Source organism: Mytilus galloprovincialis, chromosome 12 (genome assembly GCF_965363235.1).
Source record: "Mytilus galloprovincialis chromosome 12, xbMytGall1.hap1.1, whole genome shotgun sequence".
NCBI classification, from domain to species: domain Eukaryota; kingdom Metazoa; phylum Mollusca; class Bivalvia; order Mytilida; family Mytilidae; genus Mytilus; species Mytilus galloprovincialis.
Window position 1 is genome coordinate 42,338,079 of NC_134849.1, and position 22,193 is coordinate 42,360,271.

Sequence of the window (22,193 nt, forward strand, 5' to 3'; positions counted from 1 at the left end):
TTGTTGGCTGAAATTTAAAGGTAATTTCTGGCCGTAACAAAAGATATTGCTATCGTTTTAATTTTTGAAACAACATTCCATTTTTTTTTTTGTTACAGTTTTTGATAGCCGAAAAGCATTTTATAATAAAAGCCGAACGAACTTGTCTTAATATATTTTTAAATCACTGATAAATGACATACTTTCTTATATATGTTGTAAAAAATTATTTCCTTTAATATTCTTGTTTTTTAAGTGTAAATCCATCGGTGTATTCCTTCCTATGTGAACGAATGACGTATCTTCTTATATACCTTCAAGTTGTAAAATAAATATTGCCCCTTTATCTTCTTGTACTTTAATAACCTTAGATCCTCCAGTGTTTCCTTCTTTTTGCAATTGCCTGTTAATGATTTGTTTTGTACTTTATTAGGCATTTGTGAATAGAATTAAATAGTAGAAAACAACCATGTGACTTTATACCTCCCTGGCATTTCTGTGATGATCATATGATTTTTTCTTTCTTTCAGAAAGATCTGCACCAAGATAAGTATATATTAGATCAAGGACCTGACATACAGCAAGGCCAATACTTCATTATCTTCTTTGAGGTCATTTACTATGTATATGTCTAGATCTTTGTATACTAACCTCATATAAATCTAAAGGTCCACATTATCTGTCACACAGTCATAATTGTAGTGGTTACACAATGTTAACATTTACATTGCTGTTTGGATTAATTGCAGGTAAGGACAATTTGCTGTACACAAAATAATAGTAGACAATGTAGAGGGGGGGCAAGGGGTTTAACTGTTATGCTGTTATGGGGCATTTTAATTCTTTGTTATCTGTTATTCTGAAAATATATTTACTGTTAGCTGTTATTGACTTATTCTTTGTTAGCTGTTATAGGACTATTATCTATTTTGTTATCTGTTATTGTGAGAATGTATTTGCTGTTAACTGTTATTGAAAACTGGAATGTTAGCATTTTGACAGCCAATCTTCCGTAGAATTTGAAGATAATTGAAAATTGTGATTTGAATGGATGATAGTCTCATTGGCACGCTTACAACATCTTCTTACAATGTATATCTATTGGGGTCTTTCTACTGGTAATATCGGGTGGCCCTGTATTTCCAAAAGAATTTCAGTAACATACATCACATAAACATATTAAAATCAATTGGACCCAGGACCATTCCAGTATATATTATTATTATACTTTGTATTAAATTCCATTGTCTGTGAACATGTAGCATTTTGTACAAATTATAATTCACTTATTACTTGTACAATAACTTATAGTATGGATTTTGTTATAAAAAAAAGCATTGGTACACCCTATAGATTATTTTTATTCAATGACCACATAATAATCTTTATGATGTACTGTTACACCACTGTCCCTGATTAGGGGAGGATTGGACACCAACTAGCATGCTAACGTTGACGCAATCACATTCTGTATGTGCCTACTTCCAAGTCAGGAGCCTGGATTCAGTGGTTGTAGTTTGTTACTGTGTTACTAAGTTTCTCGTTCACTATTTTGTGGATAAATTAGGCAGTTAGTTTTCTCCTTTGAATTATTTTACATTACTAAGTGGTATGGGTTTGAATTATGGCTTTTGAAATTATACAACATCTTTTTCTTTTAGCATTTATATTATAAGTGCTACTCCCTCTCTTTTCATTTACATGAAAGAGAACCCTGACCACCATATTTTTAAAAGTTTTTTAACTGCTTCACATGGCGAAAATTGAAGCTCTGAAACCATTGATGCAAATAAAGATGTGTCTTCAGTTTAATTTTTCGATAAATACCCTTTTTAAAATCCTACAGCTTCTCCCATGCTGTACCCAAATTTTCCATATTCTATAATTTCACATAAGAGGCATGATTGGTGTTTCACTTTGTGTCATCCAATTTTTCACTAGGTCCAAATTCTATTATACTATCAGAATTGTCACTTGAGGCAATTTCTATTATCGCAGAAGAACCATAACTGGCATGCGTGTTTCAGTTACATGTCCTGTCTCAACTGATCTGGGTATTTTTGTATTTTATAAGTAAGTTTTATCAGGAGGTCATTAAATAAAAAAAATATATTGTGAATCAATTTTTTTTTTATTAGTGTAGAGTATATATATTGCTTTTCAGAAGAAAAAAATCTAAAAATCAAATTGATAATAAATTGTCACTGGCTGCACTATTTTCAAAAATTAAATAAAAAAACCTAAATCATTAACAATTGATCCCTCAAATGCCCTAGATTAAAAATATCCCTATATCAAAAACAGAAACTAGTAATTTCGTTCAGAAAAATTCAACAATCATACTATAACTTATTTAAAATTTTCTAGGTCCATACCACAATTAAGTTATATACTAAGATCTACGAGTCATCTACTGGATTGGTCCTGGGTAGATTTATTTTCATATTTCATTTTATCTGTTATTATCCCTTTTCAATTCCTTGTTATCTGTTTTCCACCAAATCAATTCACTGTTTTGCTGTTATGGGGACCCCCCTTGCCCCCCCCCCCTCAATGTAGGATATTATAGTAAGATAATAATGGATGTGCTTTCGTTTTCGAATATACTATAATCTTTTCCTATATTCCTTGATTTGCAGAGCTTGTTGTCAGTGTGCTTCATCCCATTGGAATTTTTATAGCAGTCATTACAAGTTGGTTGATCTTTATTGAATATATTTGTCACAGATGAACTAAATTGTAGTGAACATGTTTCTGCTCTCTTTTCGTCGGTTGTGACACCCATGAATGCAACTTATAACATAACTCATTGTTAATGTCAGCAACGCAAGACATTGCACATCTGTAACATGATCTGAATAATGGACTTTACGATCACACTAGATTTTTGGATTGATATTGCTCAATTTTATTTTTCTGTGCAGTGATTGTTTGCTTTTCGTTGTTATTCGAATATTGCCATGGTGTTATCAGTTCTTTTAGTTGTCCACATCCTTTGTTATCTTTTGCTTCTTTTTTATCATTAGTATTCTCCTAAACTATGTAACGTTATGTAGCACAATGTCACTGTCCTGATCGTTTGTATGTGCTTATATATTAAACATTCAGCTGTGGCTATGACTTGCGTTTATAACACAAATATTGAGTACACATGTTTCCTTTTGATTTCTGCAGAGAGTAATTTTTGCACTAGTAAATGAATTGCAGTTCTTAAACGGTAATAATTTCTTTGATCTTAACCTCGTCTGAAAAGTCGAATTAATTAATCATCAACTCATGGTCAGTCTTTTTGTGAAGATTCAGTTTCTCCGTAGATGTTCAGATTGATTGGCAGCTGTTTTTTTTAGTATTACCAAGTAATTTTTGAAACAATGCAGTATTTTATAAATAACAGATCGTTCTGAACATAGACTGAACATAACTATATTGGTTGTAAGCGAATGGTTTGAAGTTTTAAATTTACCGCAGTTGATACACATCAAACTCACGATGAATTAATAATTTATTGACAATTCTTTCATGAGGTGACCAGATCAAAGTTACCGTTCCCGACTGACGACTTGTTTTCTAGTATTCTAGTATTTTTTTTTTTTTTTTTTTTTTTTTTTGTTAAGGTGTTTTCTGAATTTCAGATAAATAACATCATTTTGTAGACGAGAGGCGACAAAAGGGGACTTTCAGACTTATAAGTCAATAAAAAAAAAACTGTCAACATCTTAACAAAATGAACAAAAACTAAAAGACCATAGAATACAAACAGAAGTATAAAAACAGATATATAGAACTAAACACTAAAGGACACATGCCAACAAAAGATATCATGACTATTAGGTTATCTGGAAATAAATCTAAATTTGCAAATAAGATAAATGTTAGTACCGATAAAAACAATATTAAGATATTTTACTTCTGTCTTGATTTGATAACATTTAAGATTAAGAATAAGTTTATACGAAGGGTCAATTAGTTCACATCGGTGGTTTCGATATTTACGAACAACTTCATCGTTGAGATTAGTATGAGATTTTCCGTTTAGAATAACTTTATCCATGCAGGTTTTTGTTAATGTGTGGTACCGAAATCATGACAGATAAATTATCAATTATACATAAACTACGTTCACTGAAATGTAAAGCGCGACTACAGACAAGGACATTACGAACACGTTGTAAGTGTACACAATATAAGAAGGACCATCTCCGTCTAAAAGGTGTATTTATAGTAATTGAATACGAAAATCGTTTCTTTTGTCCTGATTTTTGTTTAGAGTTACCCCTTCAGAAATTGATATACTGAAAATTAGGACAGTAAGTCCTACTTAAAAAGGATCTATTAGAAGTTTCTTTCGATACATATCTGCTAACTTTCCTTGTTTAAAAAGACATGGTAGAGTGAATATAAATAATGCAATTGCGTGACAATGTTTGATCTTCTTTTTTTAGATATTTATTTGGATGTAACATCTTTGCAATACTTTTAAAAACTATTTGTCTAAGCTAAGAGGAAGTAACAAAAATTATTATTCGCTATGGCTGTCAAAATTTGTGAGGAAGACATATATCAAATAAGAGGCGGTAGATACCATAATAAAAGTCGAGATAAATTGATAACGTTATGGTGGGGGACACAACGACAGAACAAACGTGTCTATGAGAAAATTATGATTGAACGAAATCCAACAGCTACAATTATTTATTCATTAAAAGCTTGGTTTTTTTTTAGGTGCACTCTGTATTCCTCCACCAACTAGGGAAGAAGATGCTTTAATGAATTTACTTTCGTAAGTGTATTTTTAGTATTTGTCTATATCTAAACTACTAAGTTTCTGATCTATTATTTCAGGTCATATCCCCCTATATTCGTTAACAAATGTCTTGTATCATTGACATGTATGAGATTTTGTTTATCCGAAACATAACTTAGTCATTGTGTTTACTATGAAAGCGCATTGCAACATTGGTTTTAATCTTTATTTGTGGAGTTACACATAAATGATTTTTTGAAAGGAACAAAATTTGTAATTTTTTTTTTAAAACATTAATAATCAGTAAACAAATAATCCCCATTCAGATATACATACAATGACAAAACCAACAAAAAAGACAACGACGGCGAAGCGAAACACAAATTAAAGAGCAAAAAACCTACATGAATGTAATAGGCTATTCATTCAACGATTATTTCTGTAATGTTGACAATTTCAAAATGACCAAAACTATTTTCGTTTGTGGAAATAAAAAAATATATATAATGTATAGCATGTACAAATGTATAGACTTTAAAAGTGATAGTACAGTACGGACGAACGTGAATTTTACAGGATATTAACATTTCCTTGGTTTTTATCTATATATTTATATGTCCAATGGTGCTTATTATTCATATTATTTTATCTAATAAATATCTCATTAATATTCAGACCTGAACAATTTTCCAAGTTTACAGCAGAGTCCAAACATCCACTTCCAGCTCATTCGACAAGAACATCTTTCAAACATAAATATGTATATTGCAATGGTGGGATTGCAGATTATAAATCAGGAACAACTATTGATATAACAGCAACGACATCCGTGTCTGGTACAGCTCATACCAAGGTAGAGTCTGCATCCTTTAGAATCCAAATTTACATTTCTGTATCCCTTTACAAAATGAGAATGGAAATGTCAAAGAGACAACAATCCGACCAAAGAGCAGATAACAGCCAAAGGCCATCAATGAGTCTTCAACGCAGCGTGAAAATCACGCATGCAGAGGTGGTCCACAGCATATCAGATTCTCTTTACTCTTTTGATGTACAACTTTTTGTGACTTTATTTTAGTTCATGCGAATTTCTCGGTTTTTTGTTTGTTTTCTTGATTTGTCTGGTATTTCCAGATTTAAACATTAAACCGTGTTATGCCAGGATGACACTATTTGGGTTTGATCTCAGTGTATATATATAAACATTTATATTTATCCAAATAATGTTCATATAACGCTGTTGTTGTCCTGTGATGTGACATTTAAAAGTAGGAGTTAGGGGATACAAAATAGCGCAGTGGTTTACAAGTAAAATTCAGCTTCACCATATTTGTGTTTGAAAACACATGGTATGACAAACATAGAAAAGAAACAAGCAATACATTAAAAAGTGTTGATCGCAAACTGTTTATTTGATATTGAAACAGAATATTTCACAATGAGGTAGACATTCATTGGTATATAATACATCAACAAAAATAGAGTCAAACAGAAAAGCACAAACCATAAAACTCACATTCGTCATGTGTTGTGTTGTAAACACTTATTTTACAAACACACATACTATATCCATTCATATTCAAAAGTGTTTATGTACCTGTACTGCTTTCTTTTTGTTCTAAGGCGGCCCAAATAATTGCACGAATGGTGAAGTATATGCCTTCTGCTATATGCAACAGTGTTGCAGGACAAGTTAAAATTGGAGTATTTACAAAATCTGAGGGCATGATGATATATCCATACAATCATTATGTTGCTGATAGAGCTGAGTGTAGAGGTATACTTACATTCTGTACTCGAAATAATTTTTGAGAGCTATTTATATTTTAGTGAGAAGAAAAATATCGCAAATAGAAATTGTCGTGAATATGTTTAAAAATTTTGATTTTTCCTAACTTCAAACTGTGAAAATAAATCGCCGCAAAATGGGTTAAAAAGGGTTAAACGAGAAATAAACTATCCGCAAAATTAAGTTGGTTTACAGTATATTGTTAGTGCACGCTTCCTCATGTTTGATCCTTAGAAATGCATAGATACACATGTATAAATCGAAGTGTTAATTTTGGACACGATTTATTACCAATAAGTATTGTTTTTAAATTCGAGATATTAGGTTAACCACTAAACTTGTTTAAACGGTATCGTAAATGAGCGTCAACAGGGATCTTTGGTAAATGTACTATATATTTTTATTTATCCTTGTTCCCGGTACTACGTTTAAGGTATTAGCTAATAGCAATACTCTCTGATTTTACCAAAACTTTGTGAAAGTTTAAACCAGTGTGTATACTGAAAATATGATAAAAAAAAATGTCGATCGGGAACCAGTCTAATTTTTAGTGGGGTTTCTAACTGCCGGTTCAGGCTTATTCCTGTTCTCTCGTGAATTATCGCACCTGGTTAAAAATTTAAAATTTCATGTCGCTTTGGAATCAACATTTTTTCTTGTTTTAATCAACAATAATTAACGAAGAATAATTCTTAATTATCAACAGGTATTTGTTCAGGTGCTTGTAAAAATACTTGTACCCCTGACGGTAGGAAATATGGAACCTTAGCCGGATCTGGAGGGCGTACCACCACAATCCTTGATGACAATATACTTTGTAACGCAGCCGATCCATACTTACATACATTTAATGTACTGGTTCACGAATTCACTCATTCAGTTCATACCTATGGTGTAGACGCCGCAATGAAAACAAGGGTAAGATTTTGTTAGTTCGAGTGTCGGGATCGATAGCTCACGAATTCACTCATTCGAAACATACCTAACATGTTAATGATTTAATGAAACTCGGTTGATTGATGTGGTATGAGTGTCAATGCAAATTGCAATTATAAAAAAGTAAACCATTAAGGACAAGGTAATGTCAAAACACATGTGAAGGGGTCAATGCGCATTTACACTTTTATAAAAAAAAAACGTCGAAAAAAGTTCTGCTTTCTTAACATGCTTATAATGCTAAATGCATAGCGCTAGTAATTTATGGACCAACTCATCGTCCATTCGTTTCTTCATTCGTAACGAAATTTTAAATACGAAGAGTATTTATTGATTATAGAAAGTGTTTTACAAAAGACAGTTTGGTCAAATTGGTAGGCTGAATGAAACTCCACTTTTTGTAAAAAAGTCACATTTTGGAAATTCGTATTCCGTCATGTCCGTGGTATCTTTTACGTTTTATATTGTACATACTGGTTTACTCATTGCAGATTACCAATTCCTATAACGCTGCCAGGGCACATCGTACCTGGGAAATGTCTTCATACTCAATGTCTAGTGAAGGGGAATATCTAGCGCAAGGGGCGTCAGCATACTTCAACACCAATCGTGGAATATCACATGGAAACTATATGAATGAGTAAGCAAAACGCATTAAGATTAAGTGTAGTATTGTAAAAAAAAGTATGTTATATTCCAATCCTAGAAATGTGTGAATAAAATTGTATTCACTACATAACAATTTTTTTCTTAATATGAATATGTATGTTAATTATTAAATAAACATAAAACAAGGTTGTCTTTTTAATTGAATGCATAGGCATAGCACAGCAAATGAAGTATGTCAATGAAATATGACCAAGAAATTGGACCAAGTCAAAAGAATTCGTCGGTGGCAAATGATCTATCATTAACACCAATAACTGATATTCACATGTATAACCTTTGCCAGACAATAAATAGTACGAATGTCAAAGAACATTAAAGTTTTTATAAATCTTTCAGAATGTAATCCTGGTATTTATAATAAGTTTTTTTTTTCTTACAACGTTGTTAAATGTATTATTATGTTTTACAAAAACTTTTATTTTAAAAACAGGTGTTCGAATAGTGTTCTCTGTGCAAACGAAGCGGCTATGAGATATCATCTGTGGGCAAAGGATAAAGAACTGTACAGCATTCTCTCTTATATATATACCAGTAATCATGCTGAAAAACCCAGCGGCCTCCATGTCTGTGTATGACGACGCTGACAAAAAGGCGCACATCTTTTCTATTAAACAATAGTTATTCGTTTAACACATCTTGTTTTCCTCATTATATATTATGCATCTGTTACATTTGATTTTTTTGTAAATGAATTTAGTCCTAAGGAGTCAGTTTGATATTACAAGTAAACATGCTATAAAAAAAACAGCCGCCTGCTTGTCTGTATATGAAGACGCTTACAAATAGACACACATCTTTGAAATACAATACATACATTTGTATCTTGTATTTCCTCATTGTATATAATGCATCTTTTACATGTTGGTTTTTGTAAATGAAATTTAGTCCTAAGGAGGCAGTTTGATATTACCAGTAACAATACTGAAAACCTCAGCGGCCTGCGTGTCTGCATGTGACGACGCTTACAAATAGGTGCACATCTTTGCAATAGAACAATAAGTGAGAAGGGTTATTCTTTCAATCATCAGCTTTTTCCTCATTGCATAGTATGCATCTTTTTCATATGAGCTTTTGTGAATGAAATTTAGTCCTAAGGAGGCAGTTTTTTTTCATCAGTGGCCATGGTGAAAACCCGATATCATTGTTTTCTTTAGCATGTCTGAGTAAAACAAAAGGTGAGGCAAAGTATACCAAAATGACATTCAAACTCATAAGTCGAAAAACAGAAAAGAAAAACAGAAAAACTGCCAAACAATAGTACATAAAACACTACATTGGACACTAAGAACTGTTCAACACGAATCCCGCTGAAAGTTTGGGTGATATCAATTACACCGGATAGGTAAGCTGATCTTACTCAAAATGTCGCAACCCTCATATTGCTCGTAATAGTACAAACCCAGTTATAACTCGATGTGGTAGGTCACATTCGGCATGTTCTGGAAAAGGGGAATACATTATTCAGAAGTTTGCAGACGACTATGATTCACCCCGGTAAACTCAGTATTGCTTCCAAGTATTCCTTTATTTGAATCAAATATAAATTCTGCACACTATTTTGAAAAGTGAAAAGTTAACAAAGACTAATAGAGGATACCCAATTGTAGAATTTCACATTTGTGATGTTAGATGATTCGGTTACAAAGGGGTCTAAATATTTCTCAAACTATTGTTACTAGCCAGTCAACACAGAGGTTATGCGTTTGAATCTGGCTTGTCCATGTTGTGCAGATGCACCCGACTTCAATCTTAATCATGTTAATTGACTAGGATTTCAGTGTTCCTATTGATGGCGTTTAAAAGTGGCGTTTTTTTGCTGTTCAGATCAAATGATTGCTTCAGATAAAAAAAATGTTTTACAATAATTCAAGTATGTCAAACTGCAAATGACAATGCCAGAAATTTTAGCCATTGAGGTCCGTTTGATTTTCAGTTTTTTTCTGTTGTTTACGTATGCACAAGAATTATCCATGTATTATACAAACAAAATAAAAATGGAATATAATATAAAAAAATAGATTGCCAATATATACACTTCACACGAGCAAAAATAAACAACGATTTAATTTTAAAAATCCAACTTGAAAAACAAATGTAGAGACAAAAAAACAACACAAAATGGCGAAAAACAACATTTATTGTATTTAGTTTAAGAATAATTAGTTGACCTTATATTGATCATCAGTTACGTAACGTGTAGCATCCACAAAAAAGCAATTACTTAGGAGTCGATAGTTTTTAAAATCCTATTAGTTGATAACAAAACTTCCGATTCTGACTCTGTAAATGGAATAAAAATTTAAGAAAAGTGAACAAGACACTGCAAAATATTATTCTATAGGAGTGCATACTTTGTACATGTTGTATGTACAGAACAATCTTTCTTAAGCTTTGGAATTAACAAAGACAATTTAACTTGAACTCGCCATTCACATAATATCAAAGCTGCAAAAATATATCAAAAGTATCAAGTACTATTGGATATTCGTTTTCTCTGTATGACAGTCACATCAATGAGATCTTCAAATTTGTCAAATGATCGAAAAAGTCAGTCTATTAGTGAAAGTAGATGTTCCCCCTTCCTTCGCCAAATTTTCAATTTTGGTAATATTTAATGTAATTGTTGGTGATTTATTGAATCAGGTAATATGATTGATAAAACAATATTCCCAAATATAGGAACAATAATATTTTCTTTTATGATTTAACATCATTAAATATTTCCTAGTTTTATCATTTGATTTGAAATCTAATATAGTTAGATTGATCATTCACCATCAAAATGATTTTTGGCATGCAAAACATGCAAAATTGCTATCGTTTTGATATTTTTAGTTTTGAGGTGGTACCCAACACTTTCACTAAAATTAATTTGGCTCGTTTGATTTCATAAAATTTTGTCAAAATAAATCCTTTAACAAAAATATAAAAAATTCAAAAATTTTGAACCAACCGTTTTGTCAGAAAAATTACACTGGTTATATAGCAGTTTGACAAACACCAATTTGATCATTGAGAAGCTTAATATTCCCTTTACGACACAACATAATTAAAACGTTAAGCTGACTTTACAGAGTTATCTCCCTGTAGTGTTAGGTACCACCTTAAGGGAATTTATGCAAGGTTGCATTGATGATCTAGATTCATAGATCCACTCATTTAAGATTACATATGTATATTTGTTGCAAACGTCAATTCGTTGAGTGAACCTCAAGGAACCACAGAATTAAAACACTTCTAAAATAAAAGATAAAACTAAACAAAGCTGTTATATCTGTGTACAATATCTATTGAGCGGTTATAACATGTTAATTATATGTACAATACCATAACTGGCAACATATGTCACGGCTACAAATGCATTGTTGTCAATGTAATGCAATTTAATGCGACTTTCATACAACATGTACAAGTGAGCGGTAAATATAAAAAAATAAGATGTGGTATGATTGTCAATGAGACAACTTTCCACAAGTGACCAAATGACACAGACCTTTACAACTATAGGCCACTGCACGGCCTTTAACTAAGAACAAAGTACATACAGCAGAGTCAGATATAGAAGGCCTCGAAATGACAATCAATGTTAACAATTCAAACGAGAAAACTGTACAATTCAGTCGAAAAAGGCTTAACTCATCAGATGGATAAAAGTAAAAATACTACACAGCCAGCGATGAAAGTAGAAACACATATAACAAATTTGACCTGGTCGGGAACTTGTATTTCCCAACAACAAAAAGACACTTAGTGCAGATCTGAGAGAACTTGGTGTCACTGATAGCTAGTTCAGAGCCGCTAACAACTTATACAAAAATCATACATCTAAGACTAAATTATAAATCAGTACACATCCAATAATATATTTAATGTAAAGACGTCACCAACCGCCAGAGAAAACATGACCTTGTGCAATTCAAAGATACAGGTATCGACATATTGTAAATCCATAAATGTATCTAGCCAATAACTTTTAGTTTGCTTTTAATTTACTGATAACGAAATCAATTTTAAAACCAATATAAACAATTTTCAATGATCTAATTACAGTGTTGAATTGATAACCTTTTAGAATAAGGGTATTTAAAGGATCGACAAGTTTACCAGGATCACTTTAAACAACGTTTATCCTTCCTTTTCTACATTAGGGCACACCTCTATCAAGTCAGGAATATGATAGTTGCTTTCTATCCGTTTGCTAATAATTTGGCCATTTGATTAACATGGTGTATCATTAGTACGGCAAATATAGGTACTAACCAAGCGGGCGTGATCGATTTTGACCTTACACGGTAAGAAAATCGTTGTTTTGTTAACATACTATCAATGTTTACTTCAATCTAAACATTGTTGTCGTTTTAAGAATTGATTTGGTCGTAGCTTGATGATTAGAGAAGTCTTATTATTTTCCCGAAACGAGAAGGCTTGCTAAAAACATGTGCAAATACTTGTCAAAGACGTTGGAGCTAGTCTCATCCGATATGTATAGCTGTTTCAATAATGGCATTGAAATCTTGCATACATAATATAATTTTTGATATGGTATTCCGAAAAGAAATACAGCTGACCACATACATCCTTAGTACGGTGCAAAATACACCGTACACAAAAACTTTCATGGAAAATGTTATCACAGGTATGTTAATAGTTGGTAACTATTACTTTTGTAATGTATTTCATTCAGAAAAACATGTAAATGACCCGACAACTGAGAAATGTAAATTGATTATAGATAAAACAAAACACAGATTTTCTTACAGTGTCAGGTAAAAATCGATCACGACCCGCTTGGTTAGCTGTACCTATATCCGCTGTACCGATGACACACAGTAATTAAGAACATTCCATTCTAATTTTCGTTAGAGTTCGGATTTTGGTTATTTTAACCGTAATCTATATTATGTCAAACAAAATGAATTAATGGTAGTTGATGCATTAAGTAAGGTTGTCAATGAAAATCACATGATGTATAATGTATAATGTGAATTATATCAATGAATAAACTAACCGCTGATGTGTTTAATAAGAGACAAAATATCCATTGAACTAAACAAAACGGAAATGGTATATTTTCCAGATTTAACTTAAAATAAAAAAAAAATAGATATTGAGGATACCCCACTTCTGCTCTTCCATATGAAGATTATTGCTCCCCATACCTTATAATAGACATTTTCGAAAACTGTTTCAAACTTTTATGTTTACATTGATGTTGACATTTACAGATAACTATATAGGGACCATCTCAAAGTGGACAATGTTGATAAATTGGAAAGTGAATAACGGAAAAGTTGTATTTTAAATTAAATGAAAACAAGTTGTGACGCCTGCATACAAAAGCAACACAACTATTTGAAATTCAGCAGAGTTTTGTGCTGGAATGTCTGCAAAGACTTCCCAATGTCCCATACATGTGTACCTCTATAATTTTTCAATTCTACAACTGAAAATGCAACAGTTACTATGTATTTCTTGATAACATTATCAATGTTTCTACACCTCCGTTTTAAATTGTCCGGTTTGGGCTGTATTTGTTGTCATGTATAGGGTGTCATAAGAGGATATCTATTAGGAAATATGTTATCAGCCAATAAACTATCCCTTCAGGAAAGTCAAAACATCATTTCTACCTACCAGTTGATCCCATCATTGTAAACTAATGCGCGCTAGATTGATGTCCCAGAAACCAATCAATCAGTCAATATAACAAATTTTGCCTAAATTACATCACTGGGTCGATACCTCTGCTGGTGGACTATCAGTCCCCGAGGGTATCATCAGCTCAGTAGTCAGTATTTCGGTACTGACATCATTTAACAAACTTTACTAAAATTGTCCGTTAATAAATTTTGAAATTATTAGGAAACTTAGGTTTCAACTCCCTCAGGCAAAGTTTGCTTTAGATGAATTTTGCTATTAACTTTAGATATTTTACACATATAGCTCTTCGACGGTTTCGGTACTTATACATCGTCAGATTTCAATTTTGGCTTTGAGCGTTCCTGATAAGGGTAAATCCAGAAAAGCGCTTCGGACGCAATAAATTATTAAACGTGTTGTTTTCAATTTTTTTTTATCGATAACGACCGGAGTATGGATGCAATCATATGGGAAATGGCGATGTCCCGAAAAATAAAGCTTAATTCTGAGGCTCAATTAGTGACCTGTAAATTTCCGTTGAGGTACCGTCAATCGAGTTCACTGCTATTAAGAGATGTTCCAAGTTTCCCACTTTTGCTCTCCATTACTTTAGAAATGACCACTGTACCAGATTATAAATATGATCGTAAAACACAGAAATGCATCAAATAATTTCATCATGTATTTTGGTAAAGTTTACATCAACAAATTAAAGTTAGAAAATGAAAACATGGATATGATCTTAGACAAAGCATGAACAACATTACTCTATTTCTAGAATAAGTTCGTGTGTCGTACCAGTGCAATGCTGGAAAATTTCATTTCTTATTTGTTTCAATACGTCTAAAGGGTTTTCGGGTGTTTCTTCAGTTGTTTGGTCGGAGTATCTATGTTGTGAAAGCATTTGAAAAAACATCGTTTCCCTCCCAAGTGTCTAAAGCGTCGTCTACAATTCTATATATAAGTTCAAGTGATGGTTCAGGGAAGACATCCGTTGTTTGAAATGTAATTTGGGGATGACAAAAATAACAAACAAAATCTTCATGTAGTGTAAGCAGAGAGGGAACAATAAAAACCCTCTGCAGTGGAAGAAGGAGGCGAGTAACTATTTGACGAGCAGCAGCCCGTACTTAGTGCTCCAACGACAAGGAAAGGTGGGCCAAAAGCATATCACTGATGCAGCTAGTTAACAGGAATCAGCTGAGCAATCAGAACTCCACGATTAAAGAAAGTTCTTAAAAAATTAAAAACCTTGAAAGTCAGCTCTTATTCAGAATTAGACGATTAAAAACAGATTAAATAATGTTAATAAATAGCTGATTTCACATTGAAATTAAAATATTTTCTCTTATTGTTTTTCTTTATTACGCATGTAGCCGCATCTTTCGAGACATTGTGTATTTTGAGATTAATCACAGGTAAGTTTACCTGTAATTATCATCGTCAACTTAAAAGTAATTGTAAACTATAGTTTCCGAAAATGTCTATTTGCAAATACTAATGTTTAAGAACAACTCGAAATTATTATGCAGTTTATAAGACTCATATGTTGTGATCATTAGAAATAACAAATGTTACAGTATGTAAGACGATCTATATTCTAACCTTTAATTGACAATATTCAACAAGTTCAACTTGCAGGTCTTGATTAGATATTTGACACTACAATCAAAGTTAGAAGATTGCATTTGGGACCTTGAACTGTAGTAGTACAAACTTATTTTTCTCTCAATTATATACCAAGTGAGGAGGATATAAAGTCCGGTTTTGAAAATATCTAACATCTACCACTCTCTGACTCAGTACAAAAATAATAAGTCTAAATACCTTCCATTTTGAGAGGATTTGTTCAAATAAACTCACCATAGATACCAGGACTAAATTTAGTATATACGCAAGACGCGCGTTTCGTCTACAAAAGACTCATCAGTGACGCTCGAATTCAAAAAAGTTAAAAAGGCCAAATAAAGTACGAAGTTGAAGAGCATTGAGGACCAAAATTCCTAAAAGTTTTGCCAAATACAGCTAAGGTAATCTATGCCTGAGGTAGAAAAGCCTTAGTATTTCAAAAAATTCCAAAATTTGTAAACAGTAAATTTATAAATATAACCATATCAATGACAATTCATATCAGCACAAGCAGTGCTGACTACTGGGCTTGTAATACCATCGGGGAAATAAATAGTAAAACTATGTGGACGTGCACATTTTTAATAAATAAATAAACAAATTACAAAATTTTAAAGCTGCCGCCCAAAAACTATAGGTCGGAGGAAAAGGTCGTACATGTCATGTTTCCCTGTATGCAGCTAAAACTTAAAAATGAAGAAGTTCAAAGCCTATTTTCCGGAATTTGTTAAAGAAAATCAAAATCCTATAGGCCTGTACACCTTTCTCATGTGTAAAAACATCCTACAAATTATTAAAGATTAAGTTCTAATCATATATCTTTATCCGAACGGACGGATGGATGGATGGATATTGGTAGATTAATTAGCCACTCATTTGCTTAATGATGTAAGGTACATGTTCAGTGCAAGAGTGTTGCCAGCTTCGTCACTGCGGAATGTTTCTTTGCATTGGGGACACACTGCTTCCGTTAAAGACCCAGAAAATTCTTTAACTAGTGAAATTTTTAAGCATTTCGGACATTCGTATTTTGCTTTTTGTAAACCAACAAAATTGTTCATAATGTCGTCTGCAACTTTGGCCCCACGTTCTTTAAAAAAGTCAATTTCCCGTTTGGACAGATCATTCAATGTCCAGAAAACATCAATGAATTCAAAGTTTAACACTGTAGAGTTTTGTACCTTGAAGAAACCCATACCTGCCCAGTTATTACCCCATGAATTCATGAAGCGGAAGCATTCACTGTTGAAGCTAGCAAGAACAACTGCATGTCCAATTAATCTTGCCCGGGGATCTCTTTTGCTTAAATCAATTTCAGCTTTGGTAAGGATACTAGTTGGGTTTCTTTCAAAAAACTCATAAAACTGATCCCATTCGGGATCAGTAAGGCGGAACCTTGCAACGACAGGGCGTTTTGCAGCGATCGCTTTCATTGCATCTTTTGCATCTACAGGCTTGCAATGCAATCGATATTCAGGAGCAATTCCTTGAAGAACTTTGAGTGTATTAGCACCCTTTTCTCCGTGCCGATTGACAATTTTTTCTCGCAGATCGTCAAATTTTGGATAATCACCATCCCGACCAAGGATGCGCTTCATTGATAGGTGAAGGACTGCTGCCGAGGCGTTTGCATAGCAAGTGGCACCTTTTTGCTCTTTTTGAGCCTTAAATCCGAATGTGCTTTGATTGATATAAATATCAAGGGAGACAGACGCCAACAAATCTGAAAGTGAATCTTGACAACAAACAACATTTCTTTGCTAAATTGCATGCCTCATGTATGTGGTCAGGATGGTTGATCTGTAAAAATAACTTCGTTTCGTTATTGCTTATATCAATATCCCATCCTCGTTTGATACAAATTGTGCGTGGAAGTAACTGTGAAGGTATGGTTGAACTTAATTTGAATAAGAATTTTGCTCCTTCGTCCCATTCTTCTTTTTCAACACTGTATAACTTTCGTGGTTCAACATTAGAATATCCAGAGATAAAACAACCGACAACGATTACATTGAGATTCTTCAATCTTTCAGAAACCATATGAAGATCTCTGGAATCTGTAGGAAGCCCATCAGAAAGGATAAATAAAACCTTTGTATGTTCTGAAAACTCATCTTTCAAAAATATCGGCAATGTTATATTGAGTGCCTCGAACAAAGGTGTTCTACCATAAATGAAAGGACTGATGACTTTCATGATTTCATCGGTTTTCCTCTCAGCTGACATGTGTTCATCTCGGCAATCATGAACAATATCCGATGCTGACATAACTGAAAATACAGAGCCGACATTTTTCATCATTGTTTCATCAAAATATTCGGTAAAATGTCTACTTTGTACCACTTCTTTATATTGTACCTTTGCTTTTTCAAAAACCATTGAAATATTTTTCACTACTTTATCTATGTTAACCAATACTCTACTGGCAATTCTACAATTAAACATTTGAAAACTATTGACCAATTTTCCTATTATGTGTTCACCCCCCATGTCTCTGCATGCTGGTGGTAAACACTTTTGAATAAACACATTTAAGAATTCTTCGTCTGTTTTAAGTTTATCCAAAATGTAGACAGCCAGAGAATAACAGACAACGCTCTGTATCTCATATTTTGGTGCCCATATTCGTGTTGTTTGTGCACCATTCTTTTCAACAAGTGTGTAGAACTCTTCAAATACGTCGTCATAAGACGTTTCGCTGACCATATATTTATATATGCGATGAGACCTAGAGTACGGTTCATATTTTACGCGGTCGTGAACAAACATTTCGTTATACTTCCTCTCTACTAGAGGATATTCATGATATTTTTGTCTTCGTTTCATTCCAATGTCTAAAATCTTTTTCCATTGCTTATCCATGTCTGCATTCTTTCCCCATTGCTCTTCCATGTATATAGTATTTTCCCGTTGTAATTCTTTGTCAAAATACTTTCCACATTGCATTCCCGTTTCTCGATTACTTTCTTGTAGCATATCTATTTCTGAAATCATTCCCCATTGCATTCCCATGTGAAATATCTTTTCACGTTCCATTTCTACTTCTAAAGTCGTATCACGTGCCATTTCTTTATCTACAGTCTTTTTCACGTTCAATTTCTATGCCAAAAGTGTTTCCCATTGCAGTGTCATGTTAACACACTTTTCCTGTTGGATTTTCTTGTTTAAAATCTCTGTCCATTGCGTTTCCATGTCCGACATTTTTCTCGGTTGCATTTCCATGTTTATAGTATACATGGTATCTTCCCATTGCCTTTTCATGTATTTCAACTTTTCCTCTTCCATTTCATATATTCCCTTTCTGCTTTGCACATATTGCATATGTTCCATATTAAAATCTAAAACATTTTCTAATTGCATTTCCATATATAAAATGTTTTCCTCTTGTACTTCCATTTTTTTACTCTTCAAACATTTTCCCCATTGCATTTCAATGTTTGGACAATTTTCCCGTTTCATTTTCCTGAAGAAATTCTTTTTTTTTTCATGGTTCTGTTCAGATTTCTTTACCAATGCAATGTAGTAACTGTTGTCCCGTTTCATTTCTACGTCTAAAGTCTTCTCCCATATAAATAGATTCTTTTCCCGTTGCAATTCCATGTATAAACTCATTTCTCTTTGTATTTCCGTGTCTAAACTCTTTAAACTCTTTTCCTCTTTTATTTTTATGTATAAATTCATTTCCCGATCTTTTTCCATGTCTAACTTCTCTTTTCGTTGCATATCCATGTATTCATTCTTTTCTCGGTGCATTTTATTGTATCTATGTTGTACTTCCTTAACTGTTTCGATGACGTCAAAAAAGGTCTTCTTCCATTTGCTCCAACACCAACAGAGAAAATATAATTGTCATTCGAAACGTCATGTTTTATTAAATTGTCAATTACATCAAATATTGAACGCGCCCATTCACCACCTTTCTCGTTTATTTTACCACCTGCATTTATTTTCATTGAACCAGACACATCAAGGAGTACACCAGTCAAGGTTGCCATGCTGATTTGATATACAAAACGTATAAGATTGGATTGTATGAATATAAACATATTTATGATTAACATATATAAATGTGAAACTACATACAGGCAATTATCAAGACATTTAAACTCAGAGATACATGTATATAGGTAGGAGTATAACGCAAGTTTAGTATACGTTTGATCTCTTAGAAGTTAGTAGCAGATAAGTATTGAAAATATACAGCACATGCCTATATTTTGACCTTAAAAATTGGAGGTGCATATGAGCTTTCTAGTCATAAGATATATATTTTTTTTTCGAAATTTCATAGTAAAAATTGAATAGTTTTGGTCGTAAAAAGAGTTCCTATGGAAAGTTGTATTGTCTATATTTACAGAAATAATATTTTGAAAGCGTACAAGACTGTGATTTATAGTATAACATAGGAGGAAAATGTCAAGATCAATTTCTAAAATCTACAAGAAGCGCAGGTAACATCTGGCATATGTTTAACTATATGAGAAGTTTAAGTTTATTTTACAAGCTGCCTGAAGTTTCTAGTGATTTTAAGCATTATCCCGACAATAGGACAGCACACAATTATTGAAACATACTCTCGAGCGGAATTGTTAAATGGTATCACTGCAAGGGAATATTACAGTACTTGCAACCTTAGGCGTTACTATTTCAGCGATCAATCAGCGGTCATCGATCAGTCACCGATCAGTCAAGTTCGCGTCAAACTCACGTCAGCAATCCGTCAGACTTATAGTAAAAGTAATTGACTGATCGGACTGATCGGACTGATCGGACGGATAGTACCGATCGACCTTGATGACGGATTGAACTTTAATACGTCACATGATGAACTAATACAAATTACGGAATCTTAGTTTCGTTTAATTTTTATTAAAATGGCGACTCGTGAAAATCGATTGTTCAATGATACATTTTGTTTATTAATTATTTAGCAAAGTTTTATGAATTGAAATGAAAAGAAATGTACAGATAAAACCTAATTTAAAATATCATCATTAAATAATGGTCTTTTTCGTTTTATTTAGGTTATATATTTTCAAACCCGGCGAGTGTCTACATCGCGAAATTGATTTTATTATTTTCCAAACATACTCGGGGAAAACAAAATGAAAGGATCAGTTATTGAAAAATGTAGTCTATTTTTTTCAATATTTTAAATTTTTGTATCCTTATCATCATAAAATTAAAATCATAATCATGGACTTTCTATATTCTCGTCACAATCGAAGCCTTTAAAATAACAAATTACAAAAATAACTACTCCTTAACAATAAAAAGTACAAAAATCCAATGGTGGTAAACATAAATACATTTCTTAAAAAGAAAGAAATAATTTTAAGCAGATTTATTCTTGAATAATTCACATTTTCTACAAAAATCATATGAAAATCATTTATAACAACTGATTGCAATTGAAATTACAAAATTTTCCAATATGAGAAGAAATATTTGCATTTTGGCAACGGGTACAAAAAAATAATATCTTTTTCCTTAAAGTAAACATAATTTATGAAGAACAACCAATCCTGATGAACAAAAAGTAATGAAATCATATGGCGGTTAATAATTTATATCATAATAAATCAATAACTGCATTCTTATTCCACAAAAATAAAAGTTTAAGCATTTTAAGTCTCATTATATCTCAATTCTAATTAGAAGATGGTAAAATAACTGATTTCAAATAAAATAGTATCATTTTCAATAAAAAGAAGAATAGTTTTGGTTATTTTAAACGATGCGAATAATATTTTAGTATGATTTCTCTGACATTCTTTTAATTTTATAAAAAAAAAAATATTCTAAACTATAAATATGGTCAATAATTTTCAGTAAAATGAAGAAATATTTGCATTTTAGGCAACGCGTACAAAAATTTAGTATCTTTTTCCTTAAAGTAAGCATATTTTATCAAGAACAGCCAATCTTGATGTATAAAAATTACTGAAATCAAATGACGGTTAATAATTTGTATCAAAATAAATCAAAACTATTCTAAACTATAAAAAGTACAAAAATTTAATGGCGGTCAATAATTTTCAGTAAAATGAAGAAATATTTGCATTTTAGGCAACGCGTACAAAAATTTAGTATCTTTTTCCTTAAAGTAAGCATATTTTATCAAGAATAAAAGTTTAAGTATTTTGATTCTCATTATATCTCAATTCTGATTAGAAGACTTGTCTCAAAATGGTAAAAATAACTGATTTCATATAAAATAGTATCATTTTTGATAAAAAGAATAATAATTTTGGTTATTTTATACAATGCGAACAAAATTTAAGTATGATTTTTCTGATATTCTTTTAATTTTATGAAAAAAAACTATTCTAAACTATAAAAAGTACAAAAATTTAATGGCGGTCAATAATTTTCAGTAAAATGAAGAAATATTTGCATTTAAGGCAACGCGTACAAAAATTTAGTATCTTTTTCCTTTAAGTAAGCATATTTTATGAAGAACAGCCAATCTTGATGTACAAAAAGTACTCAAATCATATGATAAATCAATAACTGCATTCTTATTCCACATGAATAAAAGTTTAAGTATTTTGATTCTCATTATATCTCAATTCTGATTAGAAGACTTGTCTCAAGATGAAATAATAACTGATTTCAAATAAAATAGTATCATTTTTGATAAAAAGAAGAATAGTTTTGGTTATTTTAAACAATGCGAAAAAAATGTTAGTATGATTTTTCTGATATTCTTTTAATTTTATGAAAAAAATTTATTCTAAACTATAAAAAGTACAAAAATTTAATGGCGGTCAATAATTTTCAGTAAAATGAAGAAATATTTGCATT

The 22,193-nt window shown here is 32.0% G+C and overlaps 1 protein-coding gene across 2 annotated transcripts in view; it reads left to right on the top strand.

The window, feature by feature from the left end:
* The first annotated feature begins 533 nt into the window (after window positions 1–533).
* The window catches only part of LOC143053813 (uncharacterized), an 86,518-nt gene continuing 64,858 nt past the window's right edge, over window positions 534–22,193 (top strand). The window contains exons 1-7 of one of the 2 annotated variants that reach the window (XM_076226601.1): window positions 535–728; window positions 4,702–4,759; window positions 5,399–5,576; window positions 6,347–6,500; window positions 7,219–7,430; window positions 7,940–8,088; window positions 8,548–8,747. In XM_076226601.1, the coding sequence (XP_076082716.1) occupies window positions 692–728; window positions 4,702–4,759; window positions 5,399–5,576; window positions 6,347–6,500; window positions 7,219–7,430; window positions 7,940–8,088; window positions 8,548–8,692 (933 nt within the window). In that variant the 5' untranslated portion in view covers window positions 535–691 and the 3' untranslated portion in view covers window positions 8,693–8,747. Of the gene's footprint in view, window positions 729–4,701; window positions 4,760–5,398; window positions 5,577–6,346; window positions 6,501–7,218; window positions 7,431–7,939; window positions 8,089–8,547; window positions 8,748–22,193 lie in introns of those variants that run through there. The other variant, XM_076226602.1, reaches the window with a different exon arrangement.